This window comes from Artibeus jamaicensis, unplaced genomic scaffold (assembly GCF_021234435.1).
Source record: "Artibeus jamaicensis isolate MK-2021 breed Jamaican fruit bat unplaced genomic scaffold, CSHL_Jam_final contig_585, whole genome shotgun sequence".
Classification (NCBI taxonomy): domain Eukaryota; kingdom Metazoa; phylum Chordata; class Mammalia; order Chiroptera; family Phyllostomidae; genus Artibeus; species Artibeus jamaicensis.
The window spans coordinates 8,099,727-8,124,236 of NW_026521894.1; the positions used below are offsets into that span (position 1 = coordinate 8,099,727).

The 24,510-nt window shown below is 37.0% G+C and overlaps 1 protein-coding gene across 2 annotated transcripts in view; it reads left to right on the forward strand.

Moving 5' to 3' along the window:
* The window catches only part of LOC119058839 (protein NPAT), a 70,066-nt gene that overhangs the window by 33,299 nt on the left and 12,257 nt on the right, over window positions 1–24,510 (forward strand). The window contains exons 5-13 of one of the 2 annotated variants that reach the window (XM_037158310.2): window positions 1,520–1,560; window positions 2,011–2,235; window positions 5,257–5,338; window positions 10,415–10,502; window positions 10,996–11,087; window positions 11,355–11,442; window positions 18,500–18,596; window positions 19,256–19,384; window positions 21,406–23,064. In XM_037158310.2, coding sequence (XP_037014205.2) covers window positions 1,520–1,560; window positions 2,011–2,235; window positions 5,257–5,338; window positions 10,415–10,502; window positions 10,996–11,087; window positions 11,355–11,442; window positions 18,500–18,596; window positions 19,256–19,384; window positions 21,406–23,064 — 2,501 coding nt within the window. The remainder of the gene's footprint in view (window positions 1–1,519; window positions 1,561–2,010; window positions 2,236–5,256; window positions 5,339–10,414; window positions 10,503–10,995; window positions 11,088–11,354; window positions 11,443–18,499; window positions 18,597–19,255; window positions 19,385–21,405; window positions 23,065–24,510) is intronic. The other variant, XM_053670427.1, reaches the window with a different exon arrangement.

The window sequence follows — 24,510 nt, forward strand, 5'->3', positions numbered from 1 at the left end:
CCTTAGTTTAAACTTTAAAATAGTTCCAAACACTTTCTATCTAACTGTAATACATTATTTGATAGTTTTACCTTTACTTTCATTTTCTGACTGTAAGTGACTTTCAGATGACTTCCGGCCAAGATGGAGGCATAAGTGGAAACACTATGCCTCCTTGCACAACCAAGTTTAAAGACAACAAAGTTTTAGTAACAAAAATGCAACCAAAACACAGGAAAATGAACTGTACGGAAGTCCGACAACAAGAAAAGCTGTTCTTTCTCCCCTTGCCAGTAATCTTTCAAGATATTCACAATTTAATTAATACCCTTAAATACTTAGTAGTTATTGAGATAGTATTATATTGACAGAGTGTTACATATGAAAGAAGGCTCTTAGCCCAGTATTCCTGAAGATGGTTTCTCTGTTATAAAAAATGATTCAGTAAGTTTTCTGGTTCTTATTGGCAGTGACTTGATAGATTTCTAGGACAGTGGCATAGTGTCTGTGATTGTTTACCAACTGGCTAACTCCAAACCACAAAAGGAGAATCAGCTTATATTGCAAATTTTCTTACATTGTTGCTTTGCTCCTTTGGAGATTTAGGTGAAATAATTTCACAGTCATAAATTTGATAAAAGCAGGATGCCCTTCCTTTCAAATCAACTTTGGGATTCTAAAGTATTTATATGTGGAGTGATATGTGAAATCAGAAATTCTCTAGGAAGGCATATCTATAGTTATAAGAGGAATTAGTAATTATAAAATTCTTAAAAACATATGGGCTCCTAAAGTCAAATCCAATTTTATTCTTAAGAGAATGTTAGGGCTGTCTAATACATATTGCATCAGGTAGAAACTTGATTATGAAAATTATTTGCATGAGTATTTACATGCTACTACTTTTCTACTCAAGCAAATAAATTTGGTTCTTTCCCCTCCCTCAACCCCCAAGAAATGTACTTGGTATTTCTGTTTGAAAGAAATCTATTGCCTTTTTTCTCTTTTTTTAATCCTCAGCAGAGAATATAATTATTGGGGTGTTTGTTTGTTTGTTTGTTTGTTTGTTTGTTTTGAGGGAGGAGGAAGGGTAGACAGCAAGAAACACTGATGTGAGAGAGAAACATAGATTGGGTATCTCCTGTGTGTGCCCTCACTGGGGATCAAGCCTGTGATCTTTTGCTGTATGGAATGATACTCCAACCAACAGAGCTGCTCAGCCAGGGCCTACTGCTTCTTTTTTTTCTTTTTAATCCTCACCATACGACATTTTTTTCATTGTTTTTAGAAAGAGAAAGAGAGAAACATCAGCTGGTTGCCTCCTATAGGCGCCAAACTGGGGATCGGACACACCCATGCCGGGAATCAAACCTGCAACCATTCCGTTAGGAAACAACATTCCACCCAGCTGAGCCACACTGGCCAGGGCCCAGGGCCTATTGCCTTTTAACTTATAATTCATGTCTGCCTGCAGCTAAATCAGAGTACGTCTTGACAACTAGAGTTTTTTAATGTTTAACTACTTTGTTTTATTTGTTAGGAGCATGCAAAGTTCCCCAGGGTTCGCTGCCAATCAGAGAGGTTGGTATTAAACTTTAAATTAAATAGTGTTTGGAATTACTTCTGAAACTACATGTGTGCTAAGTATATATTTTGTTCATACTACTGCTTTTTTAAGTGTAGTTGTTGTAATAACAGAAAATATATTTGTTGTAAAAAATGCATTTTAAGTATTCCTGTTTTCCTCGTTAGCTTTTATATATTTATATCTTTTTGTTCTCATTCCATAAGTTTGTTTTCCAGTTTTTGGAGTTGTCATCAGTATGAATTATTACAGAAGAAATACACTTTTAGATTTATAGTTTACTCACTTCTTATGACATCTCATAAACTTAGTTGATATTCGTAAGGTCTCTGTTTCAGTCTGTAGATTTAATATGTTAAGTAGTAGGGTATGTATTTAGACTTTTTAAAACTCCCAAACTTCTCTGACATTGAGTTACTTTTTTTTTTAATTCTCCTGTGTTTCAGCCCGAACAAGAAGTGGAATTGCAGAAATCAAAAGGCAGAGAAGGCTTGCATCTCAAGTAGCTCCTGCCAGTTCAGAACTGCTTACTTTACCATATCTTTCTGGACAATTTACTACTGCTCCTTTGACAGTTACGCAAGTTATTCGACCAACTGGCCAAACTTCAGTTCCTTTGAGGTCCAATTTTGTAGTGGTTAACCATGCACAATCACAAGACACTGTGACCAGTAAGTTTAAATTTTACTCTCATAAATTTTATTTTAATCAAATTGTATAAATGAGATGACGTATTAATAGTATTGTCTTTATAGTCATAGTGTAAAATTACAGCCAAAAAAAAAGTCTAGAAAGACTTTCAGTAAATTTGCCACAAAAAAGAAATATTGTCCTGGCTGGTGTGGTTCAGTTGGGTGGGTGTCATACCATGGGGTGAAAGATCACCAGTTCAGTTCCAGTCAGGGCACATGTGTAGGTTGGGGGTTCAGTGCCAGGTTGGGGGGTGTACTAAAGGCTGCTGATCGATGTTTCTCCCTTCTTTCTTCTCTAGAGATAAATGAATAAAATCTTTTTTTTTTTAAGAAAGGAAAAACTGCATTATTAAATGTATAAGACATTTTAATTTTGGATCTTTGTTTCTGTTCTAACTGAAGTCCAGCCTTGCACCTTCTATTATATCTCAGTTATCTCATTAATAGAAAAGGTATCATTCTATTTGATTTTAAAAGGAATACACAGTATATTTCACCATCTCCTTGTTTTTGTTTATGCTGGCCTGCCCTCTTGGAATGAGGAGTATTTTCCAGTCCACCTCCCTCCCTACATGTTCATAATCCTTTATACTCTTAGCTCAGTCTTAGACTAGACCTAGGGATAAACTTGGAAATGATCTAGGCACATTTTGTTATATACTTGAAACTTTTTAAAACACTTAATATTAAGGGGCCAAAAACTAGTTAATAACAGTTGGGAGTAGAATTGTGGTGTCAGATGACTTCCGGCCAAGATGGAGGCATAAGTGGAAACACTATGCCTCCTTGCACAACCAAGTTTAAAGACAACAAAGTTTTAGTAACAAAAATGCAACCAAAACACAGGAAATTGAACTGTACGGAAGTCCGACAACAAAGAACGCTTCATCCAGACCAGTAAGAGGGGTGGAATTGGCAGCTGGCACAGCGGAATTGCACAGGAAAAAAGTGGCCAGACTGACCGAGGCTTGCAGGTAGTGGTTGGCAGATCCCAGGTGTGGGGTGGCAACAGGCAGACCCAGTGGGGGCACAAGGTGGCTGGCTGACTGTGATCACACATTCATAATCAGATAAACAAGGCGAAGGAGCGAGCAGTGAGACAGACTGCACAGGCTAGGGCCCCAGCCACGGGAATTAAAGCCTAAAAGCACCAATTGAAAAAACTTTAGGGGTCAGGGTGACAGGAGAAGCACCCAGGCTCACAGAGAGTTTGTTGCACAAAACACCATGGACCCTCTCTGACCCCCACCCCCACATACAGCATCACAACCCAGCAACTGGGTGGCCCCACCCTAGTGAACACCTAAGGCTCCGCCCCTCATACATAACAGGTGTGAACAGACCAAAACATTATGGCTCAAGAAAAACAGCTCAGAGCCCCAGGGCCAATACTTCTAAGTGACCAAGAAATAGCCAACCTATCAGATACACAGTTTAAAACACTGGTGATCAGGCTGCTCACAGAACTGGTTGATTTTAGTCACAAATTAGAGGAACAAATGAAGGCTAAACTAATTGAAATGAATGGAAATGCACAGGAAACCAATAGTGATGGAAAGCAAACTGGGACTCAAATCAAGGGAGTGGACCAGAAGGAAGAAAGAAACAACCAAACAAAAGAATGAAGAAACAAGAATTCAAAAAAATGAAGAGAAGCTTAGTAACCTCCATCTTTAAACATTCTAACATTCGAATTATAGGGGTACCAGAAGGGGAAGGGGAACAGCCATGAGTGGGAAAACTTATTTGAACAAATAATAAAGGAGAACTTCCCCAATCCGGCAAAAGAAATAGACTTCCAGGAAATCCAGGAATCTCAGAGAGTCCCAAAGAAGTTGGACCCAAGAAGGAACACACCCAGGCACATCATAATTACATTAGCCAAGATTAAAATGAGAGAATCCTAGAAGCAGCAAGAGATAAGGGGACAGTCACCTACAAAGGAGTTCCCATCAGACTGTCAGATGATTTCTCAAAAGAGACCTTGCACGCAAGAAGAGGCTGGAAAGAAATATTCCAAGTCCTGGAAGGCAAGGACTTACATCCAAGATTGCTCTATCCAGCAAAGCTTTCATTTAGAATGGAAAGGCTGATAAAGTGCTTCTCAGATAAGGTCAAGTTCAAGCAGTTCATCACCAAGCCCTTATTATATGAAATGTTAAATGACTTATCTAAGAGAAGATAAAAAAGATGAACAGTGAAACGACAACGAACTCACAGTTATTAACAACCACACCTAAAACAAAGCTAGATCAGGAGCAGAACCATAGAAATGAAGATCACATGGAGGGTTAGCAACAGGGGAGTGGGAGGAGGAGAAAGAGGGAGAAGGTACAGAAAATAAGTAGCATAGATGGTAGGTAGAAAACAGATAGGGGGGAGGGTAAGAATAGTAGGGGAAATACAGAATCTAAAGAACTTGAGACACGTGTTCATGAACTAAAGGGGGGAATGGTGGGGGAGGGGTGTGCAGGGTGGAGGGGAATGAAGGGGAGGAATAGGACAGCTGTAATGGCATAATCAATAAAATATATTTAAAAAAATAAATGAACACTTATGGGGGGAAAAAGTGGTGTCACATCTCTGTTTCTGTTTGAGACCAGTCATCTTTCTCTTTTGTGGAGCTAAAATTTATTGCCATCCATTACATTCCCCTCATTTCCATCTTTTCTTCAACCTCTCTTATACCTCTTGGTAAAAATATTTAGTATATATTCACTGTAATATATATTTAGTTTATACTTTTTACCATTCTTTTATTCTGCAATGTATTTCTTCTTGAGACTGTACTGCACTTTGATAGCAAAACCTTAAGTCACAAGTACTATATTTTATTCACCTTAATATCTTTTACAGCATTTTGCATACAGTAGATTCTCAATGTGTGCTATGCTAACTGAATTACATATAAAATGTTGTAGCAATGTCTATTTCATTAATTCATGTTTAGAGAATTATTCTATTTCCTTGACTTAACTGTTTTGTTTTCTTGGAATACAGCAGGTGAGACTTTAAATATCATTCCTGGTGCTCAGGAGAAGAAAACTCATGCCAATTTAATGTCTCCTGGTAGACGCAAAAGGTAAATGTTTTTTATGTTTATTTTTGAGACTTTTTAAATTTATATTTTATTGATTATGCTATTACAGTTTTCCTTTCCTTTCCCCCTTTCACCTCCTCTACCCAGTACCCCCTTCTCCCTCAGGCAGTCCCCTAATCATTGTTCATATCCATGGGTCATGCATGTAAGTTCTTTCACTACTCCATTTCCTGTACTATACATTTCATCCCATTGCTATTTTATAACTACTACCTATTTGTACTTCTTAATCCCTTCATTGCCTCACCCATTCCCCCACACCTCCTCCCATCTGGCAACCTGCAGGTAGGTAACTTCTTTTCTTTTGTTTTTAGAAGTCTCTCTTTATCTTTAATCTTTAGGTTTTTAATAATGATGTGTCTTGGAATGGGCCTCTTTGCATCCATCCCATAATTGGGACACTCTGAACTTACAGGATTTACATGTCTATTTCCTTCACCAAATTAGGGGAGTTTTCTTTCACTGTTTTTGCTGATATATTTTCAGTTTCTTGCTCTTTCTCTTTTTCTGGTATTCCTTTGATGAGAATGTTGGACTTCTTGCAGTTGTCCCAGAGGATGCTTATGGTGTCCTCTTTTGGATTCTCTTTTTCTTGTTCTGCATGGTTGTTTTTTGTTTCATTGTGTTCCAGATCGTTGATTTGGTTCTCAGCTTCATCCAGTCTACCGTTGTTTCCCGGTAAAGTGCTCTCGTTTCATTTAGTGTATCCTTCATTTCTGACTGGGTCTTTTTCATGGTGCTAAGGTCCTCACAAAATTCCTTGAGCATCCTTATAAACAGGTTTTCAACTCTGCATGTGATAGATTGCTTATCTCAATTTCCTTCAGCTCTTTTTTCTGGAATTTTTATGTTATTTCATTTGGGCCATGTTTCTTTGTCTCCTCATTTTGGCAGCCTCCCTGTTTTTGTTTCTATGTATTAGATAGAGCTGCTTTGACACCATGTCTTAGTAGTTTGGTCTAATGTAGTGGTGTCCTGCAGGGTTCAGTGCCAAACCCTCCCTTATCCCCCAAGCTGGGTACTCGAGGTGCTCCCATTGTGTGGTCTGAGTAACACCTTTCTCTTGTCGTTGAGCCTTGGTTGCTGGTGGCAGATCAATGGGAGTTACTTACCCAGGCAAGTCAGCTACAAGGACTAGCTATGACAATTGACCTCCAACCTCAGCTGCCCATGGAGGATCAACCATGCAGGGGCAGGGTAGTGGTGCTTCTGTGTGGTCTGTAGCTGTCCACTGGGTTCATTGACCCTGGTGTTTCTCGGGTGGTGCAGGCCAAGGTCAGCCCCCATCTGTATTTTGCCTGGGGCACACTGTCTGAGCTATAAAGCAACCTAAGATGGCTGCTACTTGTGCTGGGCTTGGAGATTCCCAGGTGAAGTCAAGCTGTGACTCTAATCTGGCTGCTTCTGGTGCTCACTAAAGCTAGCTGTTGCTTGTTTGATAGGATTTAGGAGCCAAGATTGCCATTCTTATGGAAAAGCAGCTTGAGTAGGTCCCTAAATTAGGTGGGTACAGCCTCTGTGGGTCTCCAAGGTAGGTCACACGGTGTTAGCCAGGTTGATGGAGTCTCAGATGTAGCACCAGCCTACTGATTCTATGGTGGGAGGACTCAGCAAAGGACGGTTGTTTCTGTTTACCATAGTGCCAGACATTTCAATCTCTTGCTGTATACCATGGGTGCCCTTCAAACTGTCACCCTGGTGCTGGAACTCAGATGAGGCAAGTCTGAGTAGGTGAGTCATCAATCTTTGAGTTCCCCAAGGGGAAATGCTTAGGGCTCTAGCAGCCTTCTCCACCAACTGAATCTCTGCTGGTTTTCCCAGCCAGAAGTTGTGGGGACTTATCTTCCCGGCACTAGAATCTTTAGCTGGGGGGGCAGGTTTTGGTCTGGGACTCCTTGCTCCCAAGATATCCCTCCCAAATTTTTATCCATGTTGGTGTTGGGACCAGCCCATTCTATGTCCACCCCCATTCTACCAATACGGATGGATGTGGTTTCTTCAGTTCTGTACTTGTCTGACTTCCCTTCGACTCAACTTCATAGTTGTTAGACTTCCATTCAAATCAGTTTCTGATGTTGCTTTGTGACAGTTGTAAATTTTAGTTTTAATATTTTTAAGTATATTGTATTGATTATGCTATTACAGTTGTCCTTTTTTTTCCTTTATCCCTCTTCACCCAGCACCCCAACTCCCTCCAGCATTCCTCCACCCTTAGTTCATGACCATGGGTCATACATATATGTTCTCACGTTCTCCATTTCCCAAACTATTCTTAACCTCCCACGGTCTGTTTTGTACCTACCAATTTTGCTTATTCCCTATACCTTTTCCCTCATTTTCTCCCCTTCTTCTCCCCACTGATAACCTTCCATGTGATCTTAATTTCTGTGATTCTGTTCCTTTTCTGGTAGTTTGCTTAGTTTGTTTTTGGTTTTGTTTTTTTAGGTTCAGTTGTTGATAGTTGTGTTTGTTTTCGTTTTTCTATTATACTTTTGATCTTTTTCTTAGGTAAGTCCCTTTAACATTTCTTATAATAAGGGATTAGTGATCAGGAGCTTTAACTTCACCTTATCTCAGAAGCCCTTTATCTGCCCTTCTATTTAAATGATAGCTTTGCTGGATAGAGTAATCTTGGAAGTAGGTCCTTGCTTTTCATGACCTTGAATTCTTTTTTCCAGCCCCTTCTTGCCTGTAAAGTTTCTTTTGAGAAATCAGCTGGCAGTCTTATGGGCACTCCTTTGTAGGTAATTGTCTCCTTTTCTTTTCCTGCTTTTAAGATTCCCTCCTTCACTTTAACTTTGGGTAATTTAATTATGATATGTCTTGGTGTATTCCTCTTTGGGTCCAACTTGTTTGGGACTCTCTGATCTTTCTGGCTTCCTGAAAGTCTGTTTCCTTGACCAGATAGTGGAAGTTCTCCTTCAATATTTGTTCAAGTCACTTTTCAATTTCTTGCTCTTCCTTTTCTTTTTCTGGTACCCCTATAATTTGGATGTTGGAATGTTTAAAGTTGTCCCAGAGATGCCTAAGCCTCCTCTTTTTTTTTTTTTTTGAATTCTTTTTTCTTTACTCTGTTCCAATTGTATGTTTATTTCTTCCTTCCATTCTTAATTGTTAATTCAAGTCCCAGATTCCTTTCCTTCACTGTTGGTTCCCTGTGTTTTTCATTTTACATAGCCTTCACTTTGTTCTCTATTTTGCAGCCATACTCAACCATTTCTAGGAGCATCCTGATTACCAGTGTTTTGAACTCTGCATCTGATAGGTTTGCTCTCTTCTTGTTGCTTAGTTCTTTTTCTGGAGTTTTTATCTATTCTTTTATTTGGTTCATAATCTTTGTCTCAGCACACCTGTTACATTGTAAATGGCAGAGCCCAGGTGGGCCAACCCGCAGTGGTATATGTGTGGGAGGGTTCAGAGAAGGAACAGTTTTGCTTGTTCAGCTCCCATCCTGCTCTCAGTCACTTCCCCTGCTTCCCACTGTAAATTAGGTCCTTTAAGGTACTGCCCTGGTGCTAATTCCTGGATGGGTGGGCTTGTGTGTGTTCTAGGACCTCATGGGCCCCTCCAATGGACTCTCCTTTGAGACTGGCAGTTTCTCCCACTACTCCAATCCTCATAGGTTTTCTACAACCAGAAGTTTTGAGTGTTTATTTTTCCTTCCAATTTATTTGCATGCAAATGTGGGACCACCCTATCTGCCAGCTACTGCCTCACCTGCCTAGTCCACCCACCAGTGTTTTGCGTTGCCTGCCTTGCCTGCCTTGCATCCTCTCTCCACCCCCATGGCCCATCTCTGCCCCTTGTACCAGCCTAGATGAATGTTCCTTCTTTAACTCCTTGTTTGATAGACTTCCAGACAGTTGGATTTTCTGGCTGTTCTGGTTGTTTTCTGTTTTTAATTTGTTTGTTATCCTTCTTTTGTTTGTGTGAGGAAATGAAGTGTATCTACCTCTACCTTCATGTCGGGCTGAAGCCTCTCAGTTTCTATATGTTTCCAGTGTAATTTTGATTTGGTTGTGCAAATACACAAGCCATATTGGCCGAAGTCACCATCTTAACTTTGTTTTCAGTAGAGGCTTTTTTAAAAAACAGGTTTCCAGTAACCTTTAAAAAGAAAAAGGATTTACACCAGGGTATTTACATTATAAGTAAAATAACAAGGTTGGATTAAGTTCTTGGAACTATTCACTGTATATCCATTCCAAAACATTTTTTTCCACATTATAACCTCCTTGAAATCAGGTGGCATCTTATAATCAATGGCATATCACTTTTATTGAAAATGTTTTTTCTGTAGTGTTACAGAAAAATGCATCAAAATTGTTATTATGTCAGGTTTTGTGAAACAAGTGTTTTTGAATGAATGTAAGTAATATTGGCATGTTTTAGGATATACAAACATTTAAAGCCCTAAATCAATGGATAGCAATCTTTTCAGGTTCAGTCTGAGAAGAGTACTTTCTGTTGCACTCAACCCATGTTTCTTTGTTTGAAGGATATTCAGAACGATGGGTATTAATATAAAGTTGGTTTATTCCCAGTTTCTCAACTGCCATGTCATCCGTATTTTTGTTGGAATTTTTACTTTGGTTTTCTCTCAGTCAAGGCTAACCTCAGCCTTCTTTATGGCATCCTTTCTCACCTAACCATATAAAATAATAAATCAGATCTAATAATATATAACATTTATAGGAACCTTGACCTATTTATAACATCTTTCAGATACTTTATATCATTTAATTTTTTCATAAATCCTATAATGCAATTGGTCTCATCCCATTATAAAGTGAATCAGAGGGTCCTTGCTACAGACCACATAGCTAATAAATGGTAAAGATAGACTTTACATTAATTTGTTTTTTAATTTAAGTCTAGGAATACTTTTCTACTTCATTGCCCTTTGTTCTTACCAAATATTGAGAAAATATCTGTTCTACCATGATCTTAAGATATATATCTGTATTTATAATGTACATATTTTGTCAGTGTGTATAATTATCATTGAATCTGTTAACCATAGTACTTGAAAAGACAATCTTTTAAAATGGGTTTCAGTGAATCTCAAAGGAAAAATACCACTTTGTCTGGGCCACAGTCAACAGTACGGAATTTCCAGGATCCAAATGCATTTGCAGTGGAAAAAGTAAGTGACCTTTCTAAACTTTGCAACCTAAGATATTCCTGAGTTTTAAGATATTGATATATACAAAGACTGTGTATTGGAATTGCTCTGTGTGGAGGGTCACAAAGTTTAACAGTATGAGACAGTTCATTCAGAGTAGATAGCAAGTGTGAATGCACCAAGAAAAAGCTGTATGTTTAGGAGACAGTAGTACAATATTTTTGAATTATGTAATACAATTGGGCATTTTACTAGAGTCAGATTATTAAAAACCTTCTATGAAAGGGTAGATACTTTTAAACTATGTTATGTAATCACTGAAGTCATTGTTGGTGAAGGACCTGTGAACACTTATAAGTTGTAAAATGTAGTATTCAGATGTCAGTATTGAGGGAACCACCATAATTTCTAAGTTTCCACCTAGATTTGTTAAAGCTACCCAGCTTCCATTAAATTTTTTAAAATAAATAACGTAATAGTCTGTTGTTTTGCTGATACTGACTCTATTTTCCAGCAAATGGTTATTGAAAATGCACGAGAAAAAATATTAAGCAACAAATCTCTTCAAGAAAAGCTTGCCGAGAACATTAATAAATTTTTGACTAGGTAAGCTATGTGTATTTAAAATGCCTGATTGTTTTTGCCTAATTGAAAAGTACATTAAAATTTTTCTTTTCTGCCCTGACCAGCATGGCTGTTAGTTGAGCTGCGTCCCACAAAGCAAAGGGTCGCTGGTTCAGCTCCTAGTCAGGGCACTTGCCTGGGTTGTGGGCCTGGTCCTCAGATGGGGCATGTGCAAGAGGCAGCTGATTCATGTTTATCATCCCCTGTCTCTAAAAAATAAAAAAATAATTTTATCTTTCTCTATTATAGTGACAACAATATTGCTCAAGCACCTAAGCCAACAGATAGTAACCCTACTGAACCAGAGACTTCAATTGATGAACTTCTGGGACTTCAGGTATGGGTGAGGGTGGCTGTGTACTACACATACACAGTTGTGTATACTGTGTACTACATGACTATGTAGTACATACTTAAAAATGATGGCATTGCAGTTTCATTCCAAAACCATTGCCAACTGATTAGATAGATAAAATTTTTTTAAATAATTGTTTAAGATACAGACTAACTTTATTACGTGAATACAATCTGTTCCTGAAAATGTGTTTGTGAATATTCAAATAATCAGTCAAAATTGCATAGTAGTCATGTGCTACATAATGATGTTTTGGTCAGCGATGGATCAGGATCACATATAGAAAGTTGTTCCATAAGAAGATTAGTAATGGAGGTGAGTGTTCTGTAAGAAGTGGAAGGAAATGTGGTTTAGAAGAAATCTTTTTTTCTGACAGAAGCAATGTCTGTGGAGCTTGGCAATAGGTTCCCTTGCATCCAAAGCACCTCAGTTTTAAGGTTACATCCCAGTCAGCCACTGACCTGATACAGCACAGAGGATCCTATCCTCAGCACTATGTATTCAAGAGGGTCGCTACAGCTCTCCCAGATCTAGCCTGATGGTGTTAAGAGTACATTTGTTACACGATCTTTATTGAGGACCTAAGGTCCTGTATAAGCACACAGGTCCACAGGAGCTACATTAAAAGGTATTGAGTGTCACTGCCACTTTCATGAAAGCTTTCTGTGATAGTGTGGAGCCAGCCTGTTCTTGTGCTTTGGGAATATTTTCAGATTGTAATGCAGTAAAGAGTAGATAAGTTTTATTTCTTCCATCAATTCAATGTCACAGAGAATCCTCTGTATCAGACAGATAGAGGGTGGTAGAACCAAAAACAAATTTGCAGAGTCAAAATATTGAGTCCTCAATACTACACAATCTCCCTGTCAAATACCCTCATTTTTTATGACTACCACAATGTTTTTTAATCTAACTTCTGGTCCAACATGCAGTAGCCAAAATTACATCATCCTGCCTATATCTCTATGGTCCTTTATCTTTCTATCTTGATTTATTATTCTTGCTGATTCTCAGGTCACCTTTCATTTCCTCCTGGTAGTCACTTTTATATTGATTTTTGCTTTACCCAGCCAGTTTCTCCTCCATATTTCCTGTCAGTCTAGCCCACATCCCTGTTCATGGAGCTGAGCAACGTTGACAGCTTTGACGTTCTGTTGCTGACCCTGTTAGAAGGAAGCACAGGAAGAACCTGTGGGACAGTGTGTATAAAGTCTGCAGTAGTGTACAGTAATGTCCTAGGACTTTACATTCACTCACCAGTCACTAACTGATTCATCCAGAGCAACTTCAGTCCTGTAAGCTTCATTCAGACTGAGCGCTTTATATACATATACCATTTTTACCTTTTAATGTATTCATACAGTATATTTTTATGTTTAGATATGCAAATACTTATCATTGTGTTAAAATTCTCTACAGTTTTTAGTATAATAACAGGCTATACAGGTTTCTAGCCTAGAAGTACTAAGCTATAACATACAGCCTATGTGTGTAGTAGGCTCTATCATCTCGATTTGTTTAAAATACAGTATTAGGTTCATACAGAAACAAAAGTGACTAATGATGCATTTTCCCAGAACATGTCCCATTGTTAAGTGTCACATGAGTACTTTTTTTTTTTTTTTCAGTTTTATTGAGAAATGATTGACATACATCACTGTATATGTTTAAGGCATATAGCTTGATGATTTGATTTATATATATTAAAATTGCTTTATTTAAATGCTAAAACTTATAAGACATTCCTAACCCATCTTATAACTTTAACCAACTCTTCCAGATATCAGAAAAATACCTTCCCCTTATCCATACAACAATCAGTCATGCATTTCTAAGTATTTTATTTTACTTATTTTTTATTTAATTATTTTTCAAGTACAATTTTCTGTCTTGTACTCCCTTCCCAGCCCACACCCCCATGCTCCCCACCTCCCTCCCATTTCCACCCCCCTTAGCTGTTGTTCATGTGTCCTTTATACTAGTTTTCTACATTTCTAAGTATTTTAATACTTAAAGATTCATTAGTGGGTACATATGTTATATGCATTAAACAGCAGTACCATACAGTGTATAATAAATTAGTTTCCTCTGTGTTGCTATAAACTGTGTAAGAATTTTTAAAAGTAATGGAATGATATGTTAACAATACTGGGTTGTCCAAAAAGTCTGTTTAGTTCTTTCCATAAAATAAAACACACATTTTTCATTTTCACTAGTAACTTTATTACCTTGGATATTTTGAGTATGTTGGCTTCTAGTGGGTAGAGGTCAGAGACCTCTACCCATTAAATATCTTTCAGTGCCTAAAATAGCCCCACAGCAAAGAATTACTTGGCTAAAATGTCAGTAGTACCAAGAAACTTTTACAAACCACTTTTGACACATTCAGTCAGTCACAGCATCTTCTCCATACAGATTATCTACCAATACTGCATTTCATAGCCTCTTCTTTTCTAATGTTTAACAAAAAACATGTTGCCAGGTTTAAATTTTATAGTCTTAAAAGTCCTTGCGTATATTTTCTACAGAAACACATCAAAATACAGTTGGTTCCTATAACTAAGGCACTCTGTTAGGTACTGTGAGTGGTTATATTAAAATGATGATACAGCCCTCTGCTATTGGTTGTTTATAATATTTGCAAGTCTTTGTCACCTTAGGGTAAGCAAGATTTCTTAGGGCTGTACAAATCAGTAACTATAATAATAATTTTAAAAGGCTTCCTTGAAATTTAAAATACTTGCCTGTTAAAAATATTATAAAGAAAAAAGGCAAACTACCAACTTGGAGAAAATATAATACATATATCTGGCAAGGAACCTATATCTGCAGGATATAAAGAGCTTCTACACATCAATAATAAAAGGCTAAACCATCCCATTTTAAAAGGGGGGGGTGAAAAACTGGAACAGACAAAGGAAGATGTGGGAATTACCAATAAGACCATAAGAAGATACTCTGCATTGTCACTTGGGAAATGAAAATAAGAATAAAATGTCATTTCACACTTAACTTAGAGTGGCTAGAGTAAAAAATCTGACATGACCAAATATTAGAAAGCATGTGAAACACCTGGATCTATGAAAAATTCTGGTGAAGGATGTAAAATAATATAGCCAATTTGGAAAACGAACATAGTTTCTTAAAAAGTCATATATAGACCTATATACCTAACTTACGACCTGCCAATTAATTATACTAGGTTTTTAACCAAAAGGAACAGCTATGTTTACAAAAAGACTTATACAAGAATGTTCATAGTAGCTTTATTCATAATAGACAAACATGAAAACAAACCAAATGTCCTTCAACAAAAAGTAATAAACAAATTTTGACATGGTCATAAAAAAAGAATCCTATTGAAAAATACAAAAGAATGAGCTAGTAATATGCATAACAACATGGATGAATCTCAGTTGATGAGAGAAGATAGACATAATGGAATGCATTTTGTATGTCTCAGTTAATATAAAGTTCTAAAACAGGCAACAGGAATGCTGAAGGAAATTGTTGCATAGGTGAGGGTAAGGTGAATGATTTGCCAAGGGAAGGAATTCTCTAGGAAGGGGGATTGTGTTGAGGAGGGTGTATGGAAATGTTATATGTTTTCATTTGGATTGGGGTGATAATTATACTGTCCATACAGTTGTCAAAGCTTGTTGAACTGTGGACTTAGCTTCTGTGCCTTTTATTATGTATAAACTATGCCTTGATTTAAAAAAAATTACAAATTGGTTTGCAAGTACCTATGGAACAAATATTTCAGGATTCTTTTGATCCTAATTGTTAAAGTTTAGAATGAATTGAAAAATACTAGAAAAATGTGTTTCTTCAACAATAACTTTTATAAAAGGAGGTATGGTTGCACTGTTTTATAGTTTGATTAGCATTGACCTCACATTATTTACAGTACTGTATATTTTCAAGTTATTAGATATAGAAATATCAGCTCAAGCTTCTAACTTCCTCCTAAATCATACTTTATCAGAATTATTGATGTTCTTTTTATAGCCTCGTAATCCAAAGTTAACTTGTTTTTTTTACTTCAAACAAAACATTTTTCTAAATTTCATGGCCATTTTTGTTTAAAAAATCCAAATTTTTATCACCTTATGAGAGTTCCACTTTACCTGTTTTTCCATATGAATTTCTTGTCCTGTGTGATTTAAATGTATGTTTCACCGACATCGAAGAATATAGCATTGCAGAATGATATATAGATAACTGAAATTGAAATTTTAAATCTTCAGCTATAAAAGGAGAGAGTAAATAAATATCCCTAGCTAGAATACTGAAACTTTTGAAATCTAATATTTTAGCTGAAAACATTCTGTTTTGCTTTTTCTGTAATATGTTCCTGGTCTTTTTTTTTTTTTTTAATGTCTTAAACCTTCACTGTGGTCAGTGTTGGTTCCAGTCTGTTGGAGTGTTGTACCATAATCAAAGGGTTGCAGGTTTGATTCCCAGTCAAGACACATAATCTAGTTTGTGGGTTTGATCCCTGGTCCAGCCCATACTGCAGGCAACCAATCTAAGCTTTTCTCTCTCATCAGTTTTTCTCTTTATCCAGTCTTCTCTCCCTTTCTCTAAAAATGCAATGAAAAAAAAAATGTCTTAAGATTAGGATATTAAAAAAATCTCTTAAGTCTTCATATAAAATTGATGCAATTGAAAAACACATTCTTTTTATCTGGCTACCTTGCCCTCTGGCTTACTCCAGCTCCAGTGAGAAGTATTCAACCAACTCTGTTTGCAGTAACTTACAGGAAATGTGGTAGCCAGATGTGGTAATGGTGTTTTACCCCAGAAGTTTGTAAGCATGAGAAATCTCAGCACTTCTACTGACTACTCATGGGTAGGAGACAGTCTTTACCCCATGGTTGCACTCCAGCTTTGAATGAGTTATTTTAAAGCATGTTCAGTATCATTTCATTTAAATCATATTGGTCTCCATAAAAAGTACAAATGTCCAGCCCTGGCCAGGTAGCTCAGTGGTTTGGAGCATCATCCAGTGTACCAAAGGGTCGTGAGCTTGATTCCCACTCATGGGAAATACCTAGGTTGCACGTATGGGAGATAGCCAGTCGATGTTTCTTTTTCACACTGCTCTTTTTCTTTCTCTCTCTCTCCCTCCCTCCCTCTCTAAAAAGAACAATAAAAAGTACAGATGTCCAATAAAAATGGAAATATATTCAACTCAGTAATAAATATAAAGACACCAGACTGCTTTTATTTATTACGCTGATAATGGTTAAAATTTCATATTGCCCATTATTTGTAAGGGCATGTGCATTGTTACACAAAAGAGAGAAGGCATCCTTATACAACTTCTCTGGAAGGCTGCTTTGTCAAGAGTTCTCAAAATTTCATTTTATTTATCCCTGCTGATGTCGCTCAGTGGATTGAACACAGGCCTGCAAACCAAAGGATTGACAGCTCTCTTCTCTGTCAGGGCATATTCCTGGGTTGTGGGCCTTCTTGGGGGTATACAAGAAGCAGTCATATGTTGATGTTTCTCTCCTGTTCTTTCTCCCAGCCTTCCCCTCTCTCTAAAAATAAATAAAATTCATTTTTGTAAGTACTTACTTTTTTTCTTTAAGATGTTGTTTTTTATTTTTAGAGAGGGGAAGGGGAGGGAGAGGGAAACATCAATGTGTGGTTGCTTCTCACAGACCTGCTACTGGGGACCTGGCCCACAACCCCGGCATGTACCCTGACTGGGAATCAAACCAATGACTCTTTGGATTGCAGGGGCCAGCACTCAGTCCACTGAGTCATACCAACCAGGGCTCAAACTTTTAAATATATGTATCTTTTGACCTAGTAATTCCAATGAGTAGCATTTAACCCAAGAAATGAACAAGTGCTGGATAAAGATTTTGACTGTAGCTTTATTTACTGTAAATGAAAATTAGAAAAAGTTTAAATGGCCCAAAGTGGGAATTGGTTGAGTTTTTTATCCTACTACTGAAAGGACAGTATAGGAAATTTTTTTTAAGCTTAAACCACAAGGACAAAGAAGAGGACATGACAGGAAAAAAATTTGATTTGCAAGTTGAAATAGACAAGTTGTCCCTGACTTAGCAGGACAGGCAAAGCTCAGGTAAAAGCCACTTTACCACACAGAAGTCTGAAAAGACTTGACACGATTACTTTTGAAAATAAAGGATAAGATAGGGCTACAACTAGGGTGCAAAGGTGCACATTTTAGGAATTAGTGAAACTCCATACCTTCCCACACCACACTGTCCCCCAGAAAAACTGTCATGAATTCTTCCAGCAAGATACATAACTCACTGAAAGGAAAAAAACCCAAAATTTAGATGATTCTGTAAGATTATTCTACTGCTTATATTGTAATTGAAAAGCTCCCACTTTCAGCCAAGAATTTTCAGGTAACTTAAGTATGGCATGGTAATTTTATATATGAGCAGGCAAACAAGGATTGTCTGACATTTGAAGATAGCATTTACTATGAAGAGACTGAAGCAAACAGCTAAAAGGAATGAGCTAAATTTGTATTCGGAGAACTTAGAAAGCAGTGTACAATAAGCTAATGTAAAAAAAAAAAACAGATTAGAGAACATTATAAAACCAAACTCATAGAAAAGGTGATCACATTCATGGTTACCATAAGTAAAGGGGGTAAGAAGTGGGAGAACTGGATGAACATCAAAGGTACAAACTTCCAGTAATAAGATAAATAAGTACCGGGGATTTAATGTACAACATGGCTATAGTTAATATTTCTGTATGGTATACTTGAAAGTTGTTAAGAGATTAGAGCCTAAGCGGTCTCACAAGGAAAAAATAACTTTTCTTTTTCTTTCTTTTTTTAATCTACATGAGATATTAACTTATTGTGGGATCATTTTACAATATATGTAGGTCAAGTCATTATGCTGTACACTTTAAGCATGTTTTCATTTATATTCATATGTATATATAGTTCCTATGTTTATTTTAATTTTTGCAATATATTTTGCTGGTATTAAACCATATTAATTTAAATAGGTTTTTTTGTTTTTTTTTTTGGTAGAGTGAAATTCATATGTCTGAAGAAGCTATACAAGATATATTGGAACAGACAGAATCAGATCCAGCCTTTCAGGCACTCTTTGACCTCTTTGACTATGGTAAGAAGACTGTTTCTTTCAAGGCAGTTAGAAGAAAAAACTTTCTTCGTTTCTTTGAGAACTTAAGCAAAATGATGCAACATTCCCCAGAGCATCTGAAAACAGTTTCTATTTTTATTAAACATTATATGGATATGAAAGGCATTTTGTGGTTTTTTTGTTTTGTATTTTCTTAAAGAAACTTTAGCTAAGTTGTAAAAGTGTTGAATAGTTTTAGTTTTGTTTTTCGTGGGCATTTTTGCCAGTCAAAACAAATGTGTTGAAATCTGCTGCTATACATACATTATACCAAACACAATTGGATAGAACAAAAGGAATACAAAAAGTTGACTATTTGCTTCAATCTTATGGCCTAGTGCAAAATGTAGTCTTTCAACCAGCAGTACCATAGTTATCTGAGAACATGTTAAAAATTCAAATTCAGGACTGCCCCTCGCCTCAGGTGATTCTGATAATAGGCTAAAGTTTAAGAACTACCGGTCTGGTAGAAAAATCTTTGTTCTGGTCATTGATAAAAAGCAGTATATTAAAAACATCCAAAACACCAATAATTAAAACCAAAGTTTAACATTTGCTTGACCACTGTCAAGCTTCATTAATTGATGCTCATTTTCATTTTGGTCATTTAACCAATTGTTTCCCTATTCCCTTTTTAACAGGTAAAACAAAGAATAATAAAAATTTATCACAAGGCATGTCCAGTCAGCATATGGAAACCAATCCCAATGTAGTCTTAGCAGATGAAACTAATCTAGCAGTTAAAGGTTCTTTTAAAACAGAAGAATCTGGTAAGAATTTGACTTTGTTAATATCATCAATCCAAACCTTAATGTCAGTCTCAAAATTTCAAAGGCAAAAAACATTGTTTAATTTAGAAATTGTTCAAATTACCACATAGGTCATTTTGTATTTCTAGTATTCTCTCGTCATTAGAAAAAATAAATAGAAAGTCACTCCCCAGCCTGTAGTACTTTGAAAAGATGAATTTTTAGTAGTTACTCTTTCATTTTATGATAGAGTCTTAACATGCACAATTTGATATTAATAGTGTTGACCAATTTGACCAAAGTCTATATCATAATTGACTTTTTTTTGAGCCACAAATTCAAATCCCTCATATGTAAGGTTAGTGTGTGGTATTAATCATTCAGCCTAGTAAGCAAGTTTAGCTGACTGCTCAGTATCCATATCTCACTTATTTAGAGGAAATTGTGTGCAATAGTCTTGAATTAAGGATTTTATGAGGTTTTAGTAATGTTCCTTTGTGCCCACTAACTCAGTTCCTTCTGTTTCTGCCTGCCATGGAGTACCGGTATGGCACATAATTGCCCCACAGGAACTACTTGTTGAATGAGGGAAGACAGTGAATATGTCCATTTTAGGTCTTTTAAATATTTGCCAATTTTCTTCATATTTTACTTTGGTAAAATGTAACACATGTACAGAAGTGCACAATAAAAAATGTATATAGCTCATAGAGTTGTAAGTCCAGCAAATACCATGTAACCCTCTCTTAAGTAAAAAAAAAAGAACACCACCAGCACCACCAAAACCTCTCTTCCCTTTCCTTCCAAATCAATATTTCCTCCATCCTTGTTCCTTAGAGATAACCATTATCCTGGTTTCCCTCACATTATTCAGTTTAGCATCAGCAGTTCTTGCTAAACTTTACACCACTGTGGTACCACCTCTAATCCATTTCTATCTCCAGCCATGCCGAAGTAATTGTTTCTGCTGGATTACAATGGGGTATATCTTTCTCTCTCTAAGTGTGTGTGCATGAAAGATTGTGCCTCGATTAAGATCTACCCTTCACAAAATGAAATTTGAGATCTTATTTTCTCAGAAGGTCTTCCTGCTTCATTGAAACTGACTACTCCTGAATTTAGTTGGCCTGGGTGTAATCTCCACTAGTCTCCCCACAATAAGGATGCAGGTGTGCTCTGTACCACTATTATTTTACCACTGTCACATGAACAGAACTACATGATTATTGATAAACATTTTCTGGATTTTTCCCTATATTTTTTATATTGTTAATTAGTACTGTTTTCTGTCCTAAAGTGTGAATGCTGTATGACACAGTGTATCAGTGCTGTATTGTTTTCTTAAATGCCCTTTCTTCTTATTCCAGCTGTCACACTTTTATTAACACCTTTATAACACATTCTCACATCAGCAAGCAGAAAGAGGTGCCTTTTGTTCCTGTACTTTTGCAGTTTTTACCATGTTTTTTTATTGCTTTTTGTTCTGTATTTGCTTCCTTTATTAGACTGGTTTTTCCAAGGTCATTCATCTTTGTTTCCCAGTACCAAACATGGTTGATTTTCAGTAAATGTGTGTTGAATATTAAGCAGTACATAATAGCATTACATGTTGATTGTGCAAAATGTACTGGGCCCCATTTCACTTTTAAGAATGTATCATAAAGTAAGGTTAGTAGAAATGGTAAAATTAGAAAAGTTGAGTATCTTGAAGAAAACTGCATGTTTGGAACCGTCATCTTATTTTTGTACATACTGGTAAATATTAGATGTTCTTAAACCTATATAAGTCCTTCACTGTCATCTGTTTTCCAAGAAGCTTGAAAACAATTTGGCACTTCTTTAAAAAGGCACCAGTAATAAAAAAAGTACCTGTGTTTTCATACTCAGAAAATGGTGGATAATGATTTTTATATCAAACTGTCACTTACTGGTATGTCCATGATTAGTTTCTTTCATGAAAAAATAGGTTTTATGGTAAACATGACTGCCTCAGAAAGCTGTACATACTCACCATATCTTTCTACTCTCCTAATATTTTGCAGATGATCAATCTGGTCAACCCCCACTATGTACATCTTACCAAAATGAAGACACGTCAAATGCTTTGAAGAATGACAGCAACCATGAAGAGCTTAGACATGAACCCCAGGAACATTTTTCTCAGCTAGGCTCTAGCATCCAAAAAAAGACCTTGAAAACAGTTGTACCTACTGAACAGAAGGGTAACCTTGATATTACCTTTGAGTCTGTGCCTAGTTTGAATGACTTTAACCAAAGAATAAATTCTGATGCCAAATGTAATCAGCATTGTGCTGAATTATATACCAGTCAGATGTCCACTGAAACTGAAATGGCTATAGAAGTTGAAAAGAATTCTTTGTCTCCAAATGTGCTGAATGAATCCCAGTTACAGCCAGATTGTTCTGATACACCAGTAACTTCCTTTGTTGCCCTTGGTGATGAAACTAAAAATGAAAACTTAAATCTCTCTGGGAAAAGTTCTCAACTTGTATCCCCAAATATACCATTAACTGGAAAGCCATCTAAAATTTCTGAAAGTTTGAACGATGCAGGAAGACTGAAAGCTAATTTCCATGGTTCCAAGTCACCAGGTTCTAGAGAAATTCACCAGAGTAAAATTGAAATTAATGATGTATTACCAGTAACATCACAACGACTTTCAGATTGCCAAGATAATTCTTCACTTCAAAGTAAAATATTATCTGTGTCTGTTGAAAGTTCAGGTTTAAATGTATCTGAACAACAAGTAGAAATTTGTCTTGGAGATTCAATATCTTCAATTAAACAGCCATCTAGTGATTCATCGTGTGTTGAGTTAAATCGTACAGAACATGAAGTTCAGCCCTCCAGTTCTGACAAAGTTCCTTTGGATTCACATGAGCCATCACCTTCTGTAAAAGAAGATGGAGATAGTATTTTTCTCTCTTTAGGTGAAAATGATAACTGTGGGGAGGTTACATTGATGCCTCCTGAAGGTAATCTTGTAGAAGATAGACATTCTCTTCCTTCAGAATCTGTGTGTTCTTCAGTGGTAGAGTCTCACCCTGAGTCCCAAAATACTAGTGATAAACCTGCTAGCAATAACTCAACAGAGATAGATGCAGCAAATATTGTCTCTCTCAAAATTATCATCAGTGATGATTCATTTGTTTCCTCAGATCCTGAACTTAGCAGTGCTGTTTCTAGTATCAGTGGAGAAAACGTGCCAACTATAATTTTGTCTTCTGCTAAATCACCTGCCAAAAATGCAGAATTAGTTAAATGTCTGTCTTCAGAAGAAACTGCAGGTGTTATCACATCTACTGAAGGAGATTCAGTCTCAGTGGAACAAAGCCTTTTGGCGCTCAAACCTGAAGATACTGCAGAAAACAACACTCAGAGTGAAGACAGCATTGGTTTTTCAGCCAGTGTTACACCATGTGTTTCCAAGGATGGAGGGTATATACAGTTGATGCCAGCTACAAGCACAGCTTTTGGCAATTCAAATAACATTCTGATAGCTACCTGTGTGACTGATCCAACAGTCTTAGGGACAACTGTAAGTCGGTCTAATGTTGTAGTGTTGCCTGGAAATTCTGCACCTATAACTGCCCAACCTTCACCACCTCAACTACAGACACCACCAAGATCGAACAGTGTATTTGCTGTCAACCAAGCTGTGTCCCCCAACTTTTCACAAGGTAACTTTAAGAACATACCGAAATGGCCCTGCCTGGTATGGCTCAGTAGATTTGAGTGCCCACCTGCAGACAGAAGGTGTGCCAGTTCAGTTCCCAGTCAGGGCCCATGGCTGGGTTGTGGGCTGGTTGGGGGTGTGCAACAGGTAACCGCACATTGATGTTTCTCTCTCTCTCTCTCTCTTTCTCCCTTCCTTTTCTCTAAAAATAAATGAAGCCTTTTTTTAAAAAGAGGGATATATGGAAGTTTACTTCTGTGAAATAGGATTTACTTTCTCTTATGTATGTAGTTATTACTAGGTGGTAATAAGACTTAGATAGTGTGAGAAAAGATTCTTTTTTTTAAATTAATTTTATTTATTTTTCAAGTACACTTTTTTGTCTATTTTTCCCATCCCAGCCTCCCCACCCCTTGCTCCCCACCTCCCTCCCAATTCCACCCCCCTTAGTTCTCATCCCTGTGTCCTTCCTATTTGTTCCTCCAAATCCCTCCCCCTTTTGTGAGAAAAGATTCTGACACGTCTGATTATATCTCCTCTGTAGCTAATTCAAACTTTTTTAATCTAATAAGCTATGGAATTTGGTGGTTTACAGTTTTTTCTTATTTTTTCACCATTATGTTCTAATCACGTTCTAAACTACAAAAGAGAAAAGACTATCAAATAGCTATGGATATACCTACTACAACCCAATGTTGTAGGAAATTTTTAAAAATATATCTATTATAATTTTAATTTTTAAGGAATTATCTATTTGGAGAGACTTTTCTTTAAGATTTTATTTTTAGAAAGGGGGGAAGGGAGGGAGAAAGAGAAGCATCAATGTGTGGTTGCATCTCACGCACCCTCTATGGGGGACCTGGCCCACAACCCAGGCACATGCCCTGACTGGGAATCGAACTACTGACCCTTTGGTTCGCAGGCCAGTGCTCAATCCACTAAGCCACGCCAACCAGGGCTGGAGAGACTTTCAAGACACAACTTAACTTTTCTCTCCATAAACCTATTTATGGATAAACCTGCTTCTAGAATTATTTCCTTTATTTTAATCTTGGCTAATGTAATTATAATGTGCCTTGGTGTGTTCCTCTTTGGGTCCATCTTCTCTGGGACTCTCTGTGCTTTCTGGACTCCCCGGAATTCTATTTCCTTTGCCAGAATTGGGAAGTTCTCCTTTATTATTTCTTCAGATAACTTTTCCACTTGTTGCTTTTCCTCTTCTCTTTCTGGTACCCCTATAATTTGGATGCTGGGACGTTTAAAGATGTCCTGGAGGTTCTTAAGCCTCTCCTCATTTTTCTGAATTGTTGTGGTTCCCTGTACATTTTCCTTTATTTCACTTAGCATAGCCTCATTTTTTTCATCTAATTTGTGACCCTATTCAACCAATTCTGTGAGCATTCTGATTGTCAGTGTTTTGAACTCTGCATGTGATAGGTTGGCTATCTCT